This window comes from Carcharhinus amblyrhynchos, chromosome 19 (genome assembly GCF_965287045.1).
Source record: "Carcharhinus amblyrhynchos chromosome 19, sCarAmb.v2.hapA, whole genome shotgun sequence".
Classification (NCBI taxonomy): Eukaryota; Metazoa; Chordata; class Chondrichthyes; order Carcharhiniformes; family Carcharhinidae; genus Carcharhinus; species Carcharhinus amblyrhynchos.
This window is the reverse complement of record NC_137342.1, coordinates 15,140,375-15,154,429: the sequence shown is the minus strand read 5'-3', so window position 1 is coordinate 15,154,429 and position 14,055 is coordinate 15,140,375. Positions and strand designations below refer to the sequence as shown.

Here is a 14,055-nt window from a genome sequence, read left to right as displayed (position 1 = left end):
CAATCCATCAAGTCCCGGTAGCGTCCTAGTAAATCTTTTCTGCACTTTTCCTAGTTTAATATCCATCCTATAATAGGGTGATCAGAACAGTACACAGTATTCCAAGTATGGACCTTACCAATGCCTTGTACAAGATGCCTCAACTCCTGTATTCAATATTCTGACCAATGAATCCAAGCATTCCGAATGCTGCCTTCACCACTCTGTGCACCTGCGACTCCACTTTCAAGGAGCTATGAACCTGTACCCTTAGATCTCTTTGTTTTATAACTCTTCCCAATGCCCTACCATTAACTGAGTAAGCCCTGCCTTGGTTCGATCTGCTAAAATGCGTCACCACGTATTTAACTAAATTAAACTCTATCTGCTATTCATCAGCCCATGACCCAGTTGGTCAAGATCCTGTTGCAACCTTAGATAACTTTCTTCACTGTCCACCATGCCACCAATCTTTGGTGTCATCTGCAAACTTATGAGCCATGCCTCCTATATTCTCATTCAAATCATTAATAGAAATGACAAATAACAGTCGACTCAGCACCTATCCCTAGGAACGCTGCTTGTCACAGGCCCCCAGTTTGAAAAACAATTTTGTATCCATTTAGCTACCTCACCCTGGATCCTGAGAGATTTAACCTTGTGACAATCTACCATGCGGTACCTTGTCAAAGGCCTTGCTAAAGTCTGTGTAGACAGCGTCAACTGCGGCTGCCTTATCTACCTTCTCGATTACCCCTTCAAAAAACTCAGTTAAATTTGTGAGACGTGATTTTTCCACTCTCAAAACCATGCTGACTGCCCCTAATCAGTCCTTGGTCTCTAAATGCCTGTAGAAGCTGTCTGTCAAAATGCCTTCCAACAACTTACCCACCACAAATGTGAGGCTCACTGGCCTGTAGTTCCCAGGCTTTTCCCTGCAGCCCTTTTTAAACAAAGGCACAACATTTGCCACCCTCCAGCCATCAGGCATCTCACCTGTGGCTGTTGATGATTCAAATATCTCTGCTAGGGATCCTGCAACTTCCTTCCTAGGATACACTTCTTTAGGTCCTGGGGATTCATCTACCTTCCTGTGCTTTAAGACTTCCAGCACCACCACCTCTGTAATATGTACACTCCTCAAGACATTACTCTTTATTTCCCCACATCCCTAACATCCATGCTTTTCTCAACAGTAAATACTGATGAATATTCATTTAGAATCTCTCCCATCTCTTGTGGATCCGCACATAGATGACCTTATTGATCCTTAAGAGGCCCGACTGTCTCTCTAGTTACTCTTTTGCCCTTTATGTATTTGTAGGAGCCCTTTGGTTCTCCTTTGCCTTATCTGCCAAAACAATCTCATGACCTTTTTTTTTTGCTGTCCTGATTTCTCTCAACTCTACTCCTACACCCTCTATACTCTTGAAGGGATTGACTTGATCCCAGCTGCCAACGAATGTAATGTGCTTCCTTCTTCTTGACCAGGGCCTCAATATCCTGAGTCGTCCAAGGGTTCCCTACTTCTACCAGGTTTGCCCTTCACTCTCTAAGAGGAATTTGCTTTATATGAATCCTGTTTAACACATTTTTGAAAGCCTCCCACTGGCCAGACATCCCTTTGCCTGCCAACAGACTCCCCCAATCAACTTTTGAAAGTTCCTGTCTGACACCATCAAAATTGGCCTTGCCCCAATTTAGAATTTTAACTCCAAAAGAGAAAACGCTGGAAAATCTCAGCAGGTCTGGTAGCATTTGTAAGGAGAGAAAAGAGCTGACATTTCGAGTTCAGATGGTTCTTTGCTAAAGGGTCATCTGGATTTGAAACATTAGCTCTTTTCTCTCCTTACTGATGCTGCCAGACCTGTTGAGATTTTCCAGTGTTTTCTCTTTTGGTTTCAGATTCTAGCTTCCAGCATCCACAGTAATTTGATTTTATTTTGTTAGGTTTGGTTTAAAAGTAAAAACTGTATCATTAGCTATCTTAAAAGAAATGGAATTATGGTCGCTGGTCCCAAAAATGATCCCTCATTAACATTTCTGTCATCTGCCCTTCCTTATTTCCCAAGAGGAGGTCAAGTTTTGGCTGTTCCCTAGTTGGGCCATCCGCATACTGAATGAGAAATTCCTCCTGAATACACTCAACAAATTTCTCTCCAACCAAGTCTCCAATACGATGGCTGTTCCAGTCAATGTGGCAAAGTTAAAATTCCCTATTATTACCACCCTGTTTTTCTTGGAGCTATCTGTATTCTCATTATGTATTTGCACTTCGCTTTCCTACTGACTATTTGGGGGCCTATCGTACAACTCTATCAAAGTGATTTTCCCCCTTCTTATTTCTCAGTTCTGCCCTTATAGCTTCAGTGGGCAAACCCTCGGATATATCCCCCCTCAGTACTCCCATGATGTTTCCTTAATCAAAAGTGCACCCCCCCACCCCCTTTACCTCTTGTTCTATTTTTCCTATAGCATCTGTACCATGGAACATTGAACTGCCAGTCCTGTTCCCCCCCCTCAACCATGTTTCAGTAATAGCTATAATATTCCAGTCCCATGTACCCATCCATGCCCTGAGTTAATCTGCTTTGCCCATCAGGCCTCTTACATTAAAATAAATGCAGTTTAAGCTGGATTTCCCTTGGTCTCTGCCCTACTTTTTCCTGATCTGTGTATTACTAGGATAACTGACATACGTGGATCAAAACATCATACTGTAACATTTTCCTGTCAAGTTTTAATATCCCTGGGTTAATTGTACATTGTGCTCATTATCCCTTCCTTCCTTTCTGTACAGAATTCGTCCACAACTGGCTAAAGAGAAGATTGAAGGATGTCACATTTGCACCTCGGTTATACCCGGAGAGCCTCAGGTTGTCCTCGGAAAGGATAAAGCTTTTACTTTTGATTTTGTTTATGACATGGACACTCTTCAGGAGGAAATCTATATGAAATGTGTTGAAAAGCTTATTGATGGTTGCTTTGAGGGTTACAATGCCACTGTTTTGGCATATGGTCAGGTGAGTGTCATATTGTGTAAAAGTTTTGTTATGAATATTGTGCGCACAACATCCCATAGAGCATAAAGGAAAACATCAACCTATAAGCTTAATTTCGATAATTAATTGCCTGGCTAAGCATTCAGCTAGTGAAGGTGCCCTTAGGGAGCAGAGATCATAATTCTTCATTCCGTGTGAGGAAGAGAAGAGTGGTCCCAAGCCGAGTATTTTAAATTTAAATAAGTGAGGGCATTAAAGTAGAACTCAATAAAGTGAACTGTCAAATGAGGATAAGGAATAGGTCAATAAAGATGCAGTGATAGACATTTAAAAGGATATTTCTGAATGCTGTGAATAGATACATTCAAATGAGAAAGAAAAATTCCAAGCACTGGATCTGTCATCCATGGTTAATTAAAAAAGTTAAAATGTGACATTACTTAAATCATTTTAATTGTGAAGGAATGGGTAGCTGGACAGAATATGAAGAACAGCAAAGAGACTAAAAGATTAACGACAGGAAAAATTAAACGCAAAAGAAAGCAAGCTAGAATTATAAAAACTGATGGTAAAATTTTCTATAGGTATTTAAATAAGAGCTAACAAGAGGTTAGTCCTATAGAAAGTAAGTCTGCAGAATTAATAATGGAAAATAAAAAGATGCCAGATAGAAAATACCAGTTCATTCTATCAATCTTCACTGCAGAGAATACAGAAAGATCCCAGGAATAACTGAAAGTCAGGAATTGGAAGGGAAGGAGGAACTCAAAAGTTACAATCACCAAGGAAGTGTTACTTGGCAAATTGTTAGATCTGCAGGCTGACAAATCGCCACATCTTGATGGACTTCATACTAGAATCTTCAAATAAGTATGATAGTTGATGCATTGGTTTTAATTTTCCAAAATTTGAGATTCGGAGAATGTTCTTATTAGATTGAAAAATAGCAAATGTTGTTCCTTTATTCAAAAAGCGAGGGAGACAAAGTGGGAGACAAAGTGGAAAACAACAGGCCAGGTTGCTTAACATTTGTCAAAGGGAAAATCTTAGAAGTTATTAAAGATGTTATTGGCAGGGCATTTCGAAACATTCAGGGCAATTAGAAGAGTCAACATGGCTTTCGTGAAAAGAAAATCATGTTTAGCCAATTTATTGGAGTCCTTTGAACTAATCAAATGTGCTGTGGATAAAGGGGAATGTACTGAGCTTTCCAGAAGACATTTGATAAAGTGTCACATCAAATGTGATTACAGAAAACAAAAGCTCATTGTGTAGGGGATAATATATTGGAAATGGTTAACATTGGCATGGATTGAAAATTGGCTAGCTAACTGGAAATAAATGGGTCCTTTCCTGCTTGGCAGAATGTAATGAGTGGTGTGTCACAGGGATCGTTGCTGGGGCCTCAATGTTTTACAATTGATATAAATTATTTGGATGTGGGGATTGGAGAAATGGTTGCTAAATTTGCTGATGAATCATATAGATGGGAAAGTAAGTTGTGAAGAGGACAGAAGGGTTAAGTGAGTGGGCAACAATCTGGCAAATGGAATATGTGATGTGGGCAATTCTGAAACTGAAAGAACAGAAATCATGATATTGTTCAGAAGAATTCAAGAAGAGTCATCAACATGTTTGAAGATAAGGAGACAATTGCAGTAACCATATTTCAAGTGGGAAATCAGTTGTCAGAGTTGAATCTAAAGTTTTATGTCATTCTAATAGAGTCTGGGAATTGAGAATTGAAGTACAGCTGTCAAGACCAAAATCTTAAAGGGGTTGATGTAAAACTAGATTTGCTGTTCAAAGTCAAATGGAGGTTTTGTTTAACGGTGTCATTTGGAAAACGAGAACTGGTTTTCTGAATGCAAACCAACAGTGGAAAGCATTACTGTGGGGGGAAAAAAAAATTAAGACTTTCCAAATTTCTCTCCCAAAATGTGAGAAGTTTTGAGGAGAAATCCAAAGGTATTAACTTAGGTTCAGAGCGGAGTGTGTAATTGGTCACAGCCAATCTGTGTGCTTAAAGGAACTTTGTTACTGAGGCCATTGTAGCTCAAGATATGCTTTGTAATCCAATTTAACCTTAAAATTTGTGTTTGGCTGCGAAGCTAAAGAGGGAGTAAAGGAGTATTGGATCATCATCCAATATTTTGGGTGTTTTTTTTTCTTATTACCGAAATTAATTGGTGGTTCTGTGACTCTGTTCCTCCATGTTACCTAAAAAGAAACGGAAAAGTTATGGCCTTTTGAGGCAGGGTTCCATTTTGTGATCTTCCCATCCAGTTATAACATCAGCTGGAATCCTAACAGTGTGTTTGTTCTTCTGTACCAGCTTGACTTAGATCCAGCGTCATATCAACAGTTTCTTCTTTGCCCTTCAAATATCAGAGGGGCAATGGTGAGCAATTCCGATGCTTCACAAGGAGAGCTAAGCAACTGGAGGAATCCCAATCCCATTCTGGAATACCTCTTCATAACTAGTTAGATAACCTGAGTCTCTCACTTGGAAGTACAAAAGAATCATGGGTTTGTAAGGAATGATGAGAGGAGGAAGAAAAATTCAATTTTTCAGAAGTAAGAATTGAAATGAAGTGAAAATGTCAGTGAAAACAATTTCAGAAACACAAACATGAAGCAATGCCTTTAATTTTGGTATAATCTATATTAAACACGGGTCTTTTGGAGAAGTAAAAGGCACGCTTTATCTCCTTACAGACTGGCTCTGGGAAGACGTATACCATGGGGACTGGCTTCGATGTCAACATCACTGAAATGGAACATGGTATAATTCCACGAGCTGTGAAGCACCTTTATTGTGGTATTGAAGAACGAAAGCGTGCTGCTGTTGAACGTGGATTGCCACCACCGGAGTTTAAAGTTAATGCCCAATTTCTTGAGGTGTGTTGTTTTTAAAGTCATTATTTATGAGGGTCAAAGTTGCTGTACTCAATTTCACCTATATTTAGCAAGGTTTCAACATGCCCCATTGATAGATATGACATAAAGACTGTTCGTGGTATCACTGTTTTTTTTCCATTCACAGCTGTTCGTTTAATTAGCTAGGCAAAGCTGGGAAGTGTTCCGTATCGTATAGAATTACTTCTAGCTATAGTTAACATGTTGACTTGGTCTGCATTATTGGATACAAGTTTAATTTGATGGTAAATGTTTCCTAAAAGCAGTGATGAAGATTAGAAAATTAAAATATTCTGTCATCTTGTGTGTTTTTGAAATGTGTAGAAATGAAAAGGTAACAAAGGTGCTGGAAATTTACATTTCCTTAAAGGGTGGCACAGGTATAGTGCTGCCCCACAGCGTGAGAGACCTAGGGTCAATTCCAGCCTTGGGTGACTATCTTGCACGTTCTCCCTGTGTGGTTGTGGGTTTGCTCCGGGTGCTCCAGTTTCCTCCCAGACTCCCTATGTGTGCCAGTTAGGCGAATCGGATGTAGTAAATGGCTTCTTAGTGTCCCAAGATGTGTAAGTTAGGAGGGGTAGATACGTGGGGTTATGAAGATAGGGCCTGGGTGACATGCTCTTGTCAGAGCTGGTGCTGACTCAATGGGCTGAATGTCCTCTTTCACTTAGGGATGATTCTGTGAATCTAAATTTAATGAGCATCGCAACCAAACAAAAAAATAATTTTTTCATTTTAAATTTGGAAAAACCTAGGTGAAGGCAGAATGCTCAGGATTATCATCAAGGTTGTGAAAATCAGGTAAATTGAGAGGGAGAAGAAAATAGAGAATGTTAGGTGTTCAGAATTAGAACTTTTTTACACATACAATGCAGAAGAGGCCATTCAGCATATTGAGCCTGCACCAATCCTCTAGCAGAGTATCTTACCCAGGCCCTCTTTCCTGCCCTATCCCTGTAACCCCCATATATTTACTATGGTTAATTCATTACCCCTTGAGAAACTGAGAGACAATTTAGCACAACCAATCCACCTAACCTGCAAGTCTTTGGAATGTGGAAGGAAACTGGAGCACCCAGTGGAAAGCCATGGAGACACGGGGAGAATGTGCAAATTCCAAACAGATAGTTGCCAAGGCTTGAATTGAACCTGGGTCTCTGAGGCAGCAGCACCATCCATCCACCTGTGCCACCATGCCACCCAATAATAGTACTTCTCTGGGAAAGAATGGGTGTGCAATGTTGTGATGAATCTTAATTTCAAGGCAAGACTGTGAATGGAGGAGAATGTATTTGAGCGGATCTAAGCAACAAGAGAAAGTTCAAAGAAACAGTAGCCAAAATAGTATGAACAAAATAAAGACCAGGTTGCAACTGGTTTGGATACTAAAGCTGAAAAACTGTTCGTTTATGTAATTTGTGACAAGTTTTTTATTTTCGATCCCTAGTTTCCCTCAATTTTCCATTTACTTTATCACTGCTGACTGAACTTCTGTTATATGCTTACCAACTTGAAGCTTCTACTTTTCTTAATGTACCCTCCACACCCCATTCTGCAATAAGTACAAGTTTCCAATAGGGGCATTATTTGGTAAAAGTTTTGCATAATGAAATAAGCAGATTTTGAAGTTGCATGTTACTTAATTTTTCTTTATTTCTTTAAGCTTTATAATGAAGAAATTCTTGACCTGTTTGATTCAATCCGTGACCTTGAGGCAAGACACAAAAAGTCAAACATTAGGATCCACGAAGATGCAAATGGAGGAATTTACACTGTAGGAGTAACAACACGTACCATTGGCTCTGAAGCTGAGGTAAGATTGAGACCCAAAAGTTAATTAAGAAATAGCAAATGCTTGGTGGGAAGGTAATTTTTGTCTGACTGGAAAAGATGTACCCTTTTTGGCTGTGTAATGTGAAATAAATTTTTAATGCAAATTAGTTACAATACTGGAAATATTTCCATTACTCATACTTGAGTGCTAAAGTAACACGTTCAGGTGAGCATCTAACAGTTATTTGAAAACATGGCATGTGGGAGCATTTAATTTAAATATGCATTGCTGTTGTTATCTGCAAACCCAGAAAATCTATTTCTTACCCCATTTATGGCCCTTTTTTACTTTGGTGTTTTCAGTGATTGGAAAATATTCTGGTCTTCCATAATCTGAAATGAATTCACTCGGGCAGCCTACAAAAATAGCAACCAAATCATACAGCAAATATATCAACTACCAAAGAATTTAACACTAATAACCTTTTGTTAAAAACCTTATCCAAAAGGACCATTGGTTCATTCTGTACCTGACCAAAAAAACGCTTTAAAGACATAGACGTATTGAACAGTCTACTGCTTTTTGAAGTGCTACTTGTAGCACATTCCTCAAATAACTCGAGTTTAATTGAGCTTGAAATCTACTTCAAAATATTTCTCATTCTATGCTGGAGGTCACTAGGAAGCAATGGAAGAACAGAAATCATGACTGTTTTGCTTTCAGGCCAGAAACAGTGAAGTCAATTGTTGGGCTGAAAATAGCAAACTCAGCAGAGACAAAGCATTGAACGTGCCCTTTCCAGGCCTGAATGACTCCATACTTTTCCCCCATGGCATTTTTACTCATTTTTTTGTTGAGAATGGGAAAAGTTAGTTGAATGAAGAGGCATTGATCCTACCCAGGATAGTTTGGCAGTTCAGTCAGTTGAGCACATTGGAACCATATTTGTAAAATGGACAAGCACTTGACAACATTTTACAAGCTTTTTGCATTGTCAAGGCAAGGGAAATGAATTTGAAAGTTACAGTTTATTTATTAGTCACAAGTAAGGCTTACATTAACAAAGTTAGTAAAATTCTCCTGGTTGCTATGCTCTGGTACCTGTTTGGGTCAGTGCACTTAACCAGCGCGTCTTTCAGACTGAGGGAGAAACCAGAGCACCCAAAGGAAACCCAAGCAGATACAGGGAGAACATGCAAACTCCACACAGTGACCCAAGCCAGGAATCGAACCTGGATCCCTGGGTGCTGTGAGGCAGCAGTATGCCACCATGCTGCCCAATTATTAGCTTATTAAGGCAGACAATATTAACATTAAAAACTGAGTACAAAAATTGCTGCAAAAACTTAGCAAACCAGACAGCATGTGTGAAGAGAAACAGAGTTAACACTTCAGGTTGATGTCCTTTCATCAAAAACTGTGAAACTGTTTGAGTTAGTGATATCTAACAAGATTGAGGGAAAAGCTGAAAATTTTGTCCTGCATTTCTGAAAGCCTTGCTCACTCACTTTCTAATATTTTTAATATGATACTTTTAGGATCCCCATGTGTTTTATATACAACCACTGTCTTCAGTAGATACATACCTTATCAAAATTAAAGAAATGGTAGGCTGTTCAGTGATACACAAAATTTTGGGAGAAAGAACCCTAAACTTCAGTAGAATTTTTAAACTAGTTTTTGAAAAAAAGATTTTTGCCTCAGATCTCATAATGGTGCTTTTAAACAGAATTGGGGAAAGGTGGTTAAACAATTAAACTTAAATCATGCTTGGGAAAAATAAATAGCAAATGTGCTTCATAATATTTTAAATATAATTGTTTAATCATATTTGCCAAAAGCAGTCCAATGCTCTATGGTGTTTTTCTGAACAAGCTCAATGAAGCACGATTGTTGTAGGTTTTCTGTTTAGTTTTCTTGAGTTCACTGTGAGAAAAGATTCACCTTATGTTAACAGCTGGGGATGGACCAGATGATTGTTAAAAGGAGCATTTGCTGTGAAACTGATTTGAAAATATTGGACTTTTCGTAGTTTGAGTGGAGAATCTTGTTCACAATAGTTTATCAAATTTAGCAAAATATTCCAGAGTCAAATTTATGCAGTAAAATACATTTTGAAGTAATAAAACTTAGTTTGTAGTCAGACACCTGAGGTAAATTTATACTAAATCAAAGGAAGCATCAGCAGATGCGAGGTGAGAGTTCTGCTGAGAATTGAGCTGAGTGGTGTGCAAGTTGTGTATTCAGCTACAATATTGGCATCTATGATCTCAAGCAGGACAAAAAGCTTGGTTGAGTCTCACTTTTTAAACTTTTCAATTTGACTGGCCACAACAGCATTTTGGAGGGTTAAGGTCCACCCTTTGTGTAAAGAAGTACTTCCTGGCAACCCTTGAATAGTCCATTTGAAATTTTAAGGTCATGACCTCTTGTTTTGGACTCTTCCACTAGAGAAAATTTTAAATTATTTTAAGCATCAAAATTAAATTGCCCTAAAATCATCTATATTTTGCTCAGCCTATGCTACTCTTCCTGATGATTGAACATTTTAGCCCTGGTATTCTGAAATTGTTTCACCTCCTCCAAATCCAAAATGCCGTGCTCAGAATTGAAGGCAGTATTCTAGATACCTAAGCAGAGCTCTGGACAACTTTAAAGTAACTTGCATCTCTTGAAATAAAAGCCAACAATTTATTCGTTTTTGTTTTTTTTGCACCTGTTGTCCACTATCTTTTAACAACAGTTTCTGTATGGGATGTATTAATCTCTCCACTCTTCCACAGTTTCCTAGCTTCTCACATTTGGAAAAAACTATAGTTATCTTGGGAACAAAACTGGGTTCATGCTTTCCAACATTGAACTCCATCTGTCATAGGTTTTGCCCATTTAATTAATCTTTTGGTATTCCTTTCCAGCATTCCGCTTTTGTTTAGACCATTCATTGTGCCACCTGATATGTTAGTGAACTTAGATATATGGTTCTCACTTTTTCATCCAAGCCATTTGTAAACATAATGGCAAATTGGGGCCTGGCGGGGAGGGCTCCATTTTGTGTCAGCCAACTTGAGTACTTACCCATTCTCCTTACCCTCTCTTTGCTACTTTTTAACCAATGCCTCAAAAAAAGAAATGTCATGCAATTGAAATCTGTTATGATTATTGGTAGTCCTTGCAAAGAACTTCTATTTCCTTCACTTAAGCCTCCTTCGCAATATTGCTTGTAACCAATCATAGCACAGATTGTTTTCCCACTCGAGATTGTAATGGCCTTGGTTTTGCAGTCAACAATGAAGCAACTGCATTCGTTGCTGGTCTTGTAGAAAGCTGCCCACAAAGCTCTAGCAATATCTGCGGTGTAGATTTTCTCTTTCCGAATGGCAGTTTAAATCTGGAGCCAAGTCAACAGATTTGCAGGCACCCAGCAGCAACAATATTGTCAACTAGGTTAAGCAGTTTACTCTCACATCAGAATCATACAGAAGGGCCAAAGGCAAGAAGGAAATTAAAAGCACTCAATGCATTCATCTGTAATTTCAATTTTCAGCACAAAACGTGAATATGGATTAAGATGGAAGTTAAAATATAAATAAACTTCCAAAAAAATTTCAGAGTTGAGGGTTTTATCATATTGGTAAAATTTTGCCAACTTTTCAGAACCTGCGAAGATATTTTGTATGATTTTGAACATATTAGTGTTTAAAATCCTGTTACAGTTCATTCAGCAAAGTGAAAGTCTTTGTAATGAGACTAACAATATGCATGTGTATGTTTTTGTAAATTCGTTATTCATGGTTCACATTCTAGGGTGAACCACAGTGTGCTTATTCTGAAATAATATTGAATTACTGACAGCAACTCCTTGGTTTCTGCATTATTCCATGCACATGGTGAAGTTACTGTCTGTTTCAGTGGAGAAGTGATAGTGAATGCTAACTGTTTGGTTATCATTGTATTGGAAAATCAGGATCCATGCTGATCAAATCTCCAGACTCAGTTATTCCAATGTCATGCAGACCAACCTAATGAACTTTGGCCGATCCAAAACTCTGCTATGCTGCACACACTGGAAACATTCTCATGCACACTCTCGACCCTCGTCCTTACTGCTGCTCTTTTACTTAAATTGTCTCTCTTATCCTGATCCCAAAACATGTCAACTCCCTTCTCTCTTGCATGCACCCTGCCTCCTCTTGAACCTTTATAGAGAGCACAACACAGCATGGAAAACTTTCGATGCAACTGATCCAAGGTGCCCTCCCAGCTAGTTCCAATCGCCTGCATTTGGCCCATATCCCACTACTCCTTTCCCATCCATGTACTCATCCAAATTCTATTTAAATGTTGCTATTGAACCTGCTTCAATCACTTTCTCTGGCAGCTCATTCCATATACACGATACTTTATGCATGAAGAAGGTGCTCCTCCGGTCCCTATGAAATCTTTTCCATCTCGTCTTAAACCTATGCCCTTTAGTTTTCAATTCCCCTACCCTGGGAAAAAGATTGTGTGTTCATCCTATCTCTGCCCCTCGTGATTTTATACACCTCAATAAGGTCTCCCTTCATTCCTCTACATTCCAAGGAATAAAATCCTCGCCTGGCCAGCCGCTCCCTATAACCCAGGCCCACTAATCCTGGCTGCATCCTTGTAAAACTTCTTTGTCCTCTTTCCAGTTTGTCAATAGCAGGTGATCAAAACTGTACACAGTACCCCAAATGCGATTTCACCAATGACCTGTACAACTGTAACATCATGTCCCAACTCCTATACTCGGTCTCCTGACTGATATTAGCTAATGTGCTAAACGCCTTCTTCACCACTCTGTCCACCTGTGATGCTGCTTTCAATGAACTATATATTTGTACTCCCATGTCCCTCTGTTCCTCAACACTCCCCAGGGCTCAACCATCACTGTATAAGTCCTGCCCTATTTTGATTTTCCAAAATGCAACGCCTCACATTTTGCCAACCCATGGCCCATTTCTCTAACTGATCAAGATCCCCCTGTAGTTTTTGATAACCACCTTTGCTATCAACGATACCCCCTAATGTAGTATTGTCCGCAAACTTACTAACCATGCCTTGTATATTCACTTCTCAATCATATATATAAATAACGAATAACAAGGGTCCCAACACCAACTCCTGAGGCACACCACAGGCCTCCAGTCTGAGAACCAGCCTTCGGCCATCACCTTCTGCTTCGTATCATCGAGCCAGAATCCAATTTGCTAGATCTCGCTGGATCCAATGTGACCCTGGTTCCTCTGCGACCTAACCTTCCAGACTTGCCTGATATGTGGGACCTTGTCGAAGGCCTTGCTAAATTCCATGTAAAGAACATGAACATCCCACCCTCTCTCATTCTCTTGGTTATCTCTTTTGAAAATTCTAAAAGATTTGTCAGACATGACTTCCCATGCACAAAGCCATGCTGACTATCCCTATCAGACCTTGACCGTCCAGCTGTTGATGGATCCTGTTTCAGAATCTACTAAAGTAACTTACCCACCACTAATGTCAGGTTTGCTGGCCTATAATTCCCTGGCTTGTCTTTGCCACCCTTCTTAAACCTATCAATGATGTCTGCATTAACCACTCCAAGTGGTATTAAGTTCCACATTTGTGCAGTTCTTGTGGCAAGAAATTCCTTTGAAATACTTTATTTGATTTCTTAATGACGATCTTAAGCACCCATGATCTGGATTTCTCCATAAATGAAAACAAATTCTTCATGTCCATCCTTTGGCGTGCCATTATTTGGTTTTAAAGATCTGCATCAGATAGTCTTCCCAAGAAAAGAGCTACACTCTGCTCTGCTTTTCCTGATGGTAGCATCCTTTCAGATCTAATTGCATTCCTTGTACATTCAATAATCCTTTTAATAGTATGGAATCAAGAGTACATAGTTTGCAAGCAGGTGTGGTCCATATAAAGTTAAATATACGTTTAGCTTTTGTAGTTAGAAACAACCCCCAATATGTACTTTATATTCTTAACTTGTATCACTACCTTTTGTAATTTCATGTTTGTACTCCTGGATTGCTTTGTTCTTAGCCATTTAGTATCTTTCCTTCCAGGAACAACATCTGCCTTTTCCATCTCCCAAAATGAACAGGCTCTCACTTTTTTGCTGCTTTCAATTTAATTCGCTCTTTAGTTCTTCTGGTCTGGAAACCTGCATATCTTGTTGCATTTTGCGCAAACTTTTACGTTATTAGTTAAATCGCCCAAATTGGTGTCATGCAATTTCGATGCCATCGCTCCCAATTTGAGTTCAAACCATCTATGAATAATAAACATCAATATTCTAGTAAACTTCTGGGATATCCCTTCCCACTTTCTGCCAATTGGAGAAACTTCCATTTAACTCTCCTGTTT

General features: G+C 39.1%; 1 protein-coding gene across 2 annotated transcripts in view; it reads left to right on the top strand.

Moving 5' to 3' along the window:
* kif21a (kinesin family member 21A) overlaps nucleotides 1–14,055 on the top strand; it is a 153,813-nt gene that overhangs the window by 32,342 nt on the left and 107,416 nt on the right. For both annotated transcript variants that reach the window (XM_080207281.1, XM_080207282.1), the window contains exons 2-4: nucleotides 2,780–3,002; nucleotides 5,700–5,882; nucleotides 7,564–7,713. In XM_080207281.1, coding sequence (XP_080063407.1) covers nucleotides 2,780–3,002; nucleotides 5,700–5,882; nucleotides 7,564–7,713 — 556 coding nt within the window. The remainder of the gene's footprint in view (nucleotides 1–2,779; nucleotides 3,003–5,699; nucleotides 5,883–7,563; nucleotides 7,714–14,055) is intronic.